General features: G+C 37.8%; 1 protein-coding gene across 1 annotated transcript; it reads left to right on the plus strand.

The window, feature by feature from the left end:
- The first annotated feature begins 404 nt into the window (after nt 1–404).
- On the plus strand, nt 405–2,579 carry LOC132562474 (uncharacterized). Its single transcript, XM_060227218.1, has one exon. It carries the CDS (start codon nt 405–407, stop codon nt 2,577–2,579), a length of 2,175 nt encoding a protein of 724 aa, XP_060083201.1.
- The last annotated feature ends 251 nt before the right edge of the window (nt 2,580–2,830 follow it).

Below are 2,830 nucleotides of genomic sequence, written 5' to 3' on the forward strand. Positions count from 1 at the left end.
TTCCTTAACATTTTTGAAAAGTAAACATGATTGAATTATGATAAAGTTAAGGACATGCCTCATTGGACTTTGTGACATAAGGGGAAGTAATCCTAAGCTAGTTTTGTTTTATATTTGGTAGTTTCCTCCTTTATCGTTGACCACTACCTGCACGTTTCTACTTGCATCAACAGGTTGGTTTAAGCTGATTTAACTTGCATGGCATTGCTTTAAGATAAATGCTACATTGTACATTTTCTTTTACAGGTGGTGACCTACCTAATTGACTGGCCAAAGTAACGACGAAATGGACCTGTTTGATCTTACGTAGTCAATCGACTCTGGACAGATTTATAGTAACATCACACTGGTTGATATCCTCACATGTATGTCTACATTCTTATAGCTCAAAAAAGATATTCACTATGACAACACTACAAATTTGTGCTGTAAAACGAAAAGGGATCATTCGCGTTTTAGTTGGACTTGTCATGTTTACAACACTAAGTGTGATCTTAGAGCTATCTATTGCTGACTGGAGGTACGACATCGTAGCAAACGGGAACCCAGAACCTCCGCCGGACATTCTCGTAATCGATGTTGTACCAACCGTCCAGCCCGTTAAAAAGAAGAAGATAGAATACCGATCGTATGAAAAAGACTTCTCTTATCCATCTTTTATCAACCTCGCCGCTATGGTTGATGAGGCTATTAAGAGAAACTTATCATATGTGCAGAATCCCCCGATCAACTACCATCCATACAAGTACATTAATGTTCCTGCCACCTGTCGACTACCGATAAGTGATGATTCTGTAAAACGGATTCTCGTTATTGTGAAATCTTTTGTAGGTAATGTGGAGATGCGTGTGGCTGTGCGGTCGCTTTGGGAGAAAATTAAAGACCCTTATATGGCGCTTGTTTTTATGCTGGGCGAATATCCGAAGGACAATGGCGGCAGACGCTGGCCTATAGACAGAGAAAACAGAATCTACAAAGACCTCATACAGGAGAACTTTGTTGATTCGTATTTCAACAACACAATCAAGACTGTCATGGGATTTAACTGGGCAGTAAAACACTGTCCTCAAGCAGATATTCTCTTCTTTCACGACGACGACTATCACGTGAAATACACTAATATTTCCATTCATATAAGGGAAGTGTTATCTGCTAATAAAACAAACATTTACAGTGGGAGTTTGGCTGTAAAAGCGAGGCCATATCGTAACAGAGGAGAACGATGGTTTGTTACCGTTCATCAGTATCCATTTGACATATTCCCACCTTACATAGGCGGCGGAGCTTACATCGTGTCCGCAGACGTGGCGCGAAAATTTCAAATGGCGTTTCCACACGTTAAGTATCTGAATTTTGATGATGTGTATTTAGGGATTGTGGCTAGAAAATTGGATATTAAACCCACCAGCGATATGCTTCTGGATACCCTTTTCCCAGGGGCACTCGCCGAGGAATGTTCCCATAAAGCGGATGACTTGTTCAGAGGACAGTGCCCTCTAGCGAGCAAGAAAAGGGCAATAGCAAACACACCGGAAGTCGTTGAAAACGATATGAATAGCTCTTTAAGTTTAAACGGAAGTGATATGTCCTATTTATCATTTGTAGATGTTTTTTCGTGGCCATTAGAAACTAAATTAAAAGCGGCCGTTAACGGAAAGATAATTCATAACCATAAGATGAACTTGAGGAACATTAACTCTCATCCATATTTATATACAAGCGAACCAGCGAAATGTAAATTTTCCAAAAAAAGTAGGAATATCATTATATTTGTGAAATCTTACGTTAAAAACATAGAACAAAGGTCAGTGATACGGAAGATGTGGAACGAATCTCTGCAAGCTCATCCAGCATCCCTTAAGCTGGTTTTTCTTCTCGGTCAGGGCATCTATCCGGAAGACAGGTCTCGTGTCGAAATGGAAGCTGACAAGCATTCAGATATTTTACAGGAAGATTTCATCGAACACTACAGAAATAATACAATCAAATTTATCATGGCGCTGAATTGGTTGATGACAAATAAAGCATGCTCTCAGACAAAACTGTTACTTTTCCTCGATGATGACTATTTTGTGCACCAGAAAGAATTATTATCATACTTAAACGATCTATCCGATCTTAGTAATATTTTCATGGGAAAAGTTATGAAAAAGCAAGTTCCTTGTCGACTTCAATACGACAACAGAAATTTGTTATATAAACAGTATCCATTTGATGCCTTTCCTCCCTATATCAAAGGTGGTGCCATTTTACTGTCGTACGACGTGGCTCAAAAGTTCCAACTGTCCTTTCCCTTTGTGAAATACCTTCCTCTGGATGACGTGTACCTGGGTATCGTGTCTTGGAAGTTAGATGTGAACCCAAAACATAGCCCAATTTTTGACACGTCTCGTCGTTCTGCTTTAGTATACGAATGTTCACATGTTGCCACACGACTAATTAAAGGAATATGTCCTCTACGTGCACAAATCACTAAGAAAACTGTCCCAAAAATTATCAGACGAAAAGAAGGATTTTTTTCACGATTGATGAAATTGCCTCAGATTTTAAAGTCATTATTTCAAGGTTCATCAATATAGAATATGATTAAAAATTCTCATCAATCTTAATTGTTATGTTGTATTTTACCGATAATAAATATATTTTCACGTTAATTGTTAACAAAATTTAAATAGAAAGTAACCGAGTTCACATACACATAAATTATTTGTTAATGACAATCGACTTAAGAATCAAGAGAAATTATGCAGAATAATGTGTAAGCTCATACCTATCTTCATAATTATCAGTTACTTTAAAAACTCGAAAATAAAACGCGGTTTATTTTCTT

This window comes from Ylistrum balloti, unplaced genomic scaffold (genome assembly GCF_031769215.1).
Source record: "Ylistrum balloti isolate Yb309-2 unplaced genomic scaffold, AGI_CSIRO_Ybal_v1 Utg371428, whole genome shotgun sequence".
In the NCBI taxonomy this organism is placed as follows: Eukaryota; Metazoa; Mollusca; class Bivalvia; order Pectinida; family Pectinidae; genus Ylistrum; species Ylistrum balloti.

Coding starts and splice junctions, on each gene's coding strand:
- LOC132562474 (XM_060227218.1), top strand. CDS start 405: ATGACAACACTACAAATTTGTGCTGTAAAACGAAAAGGGATCATTCGC.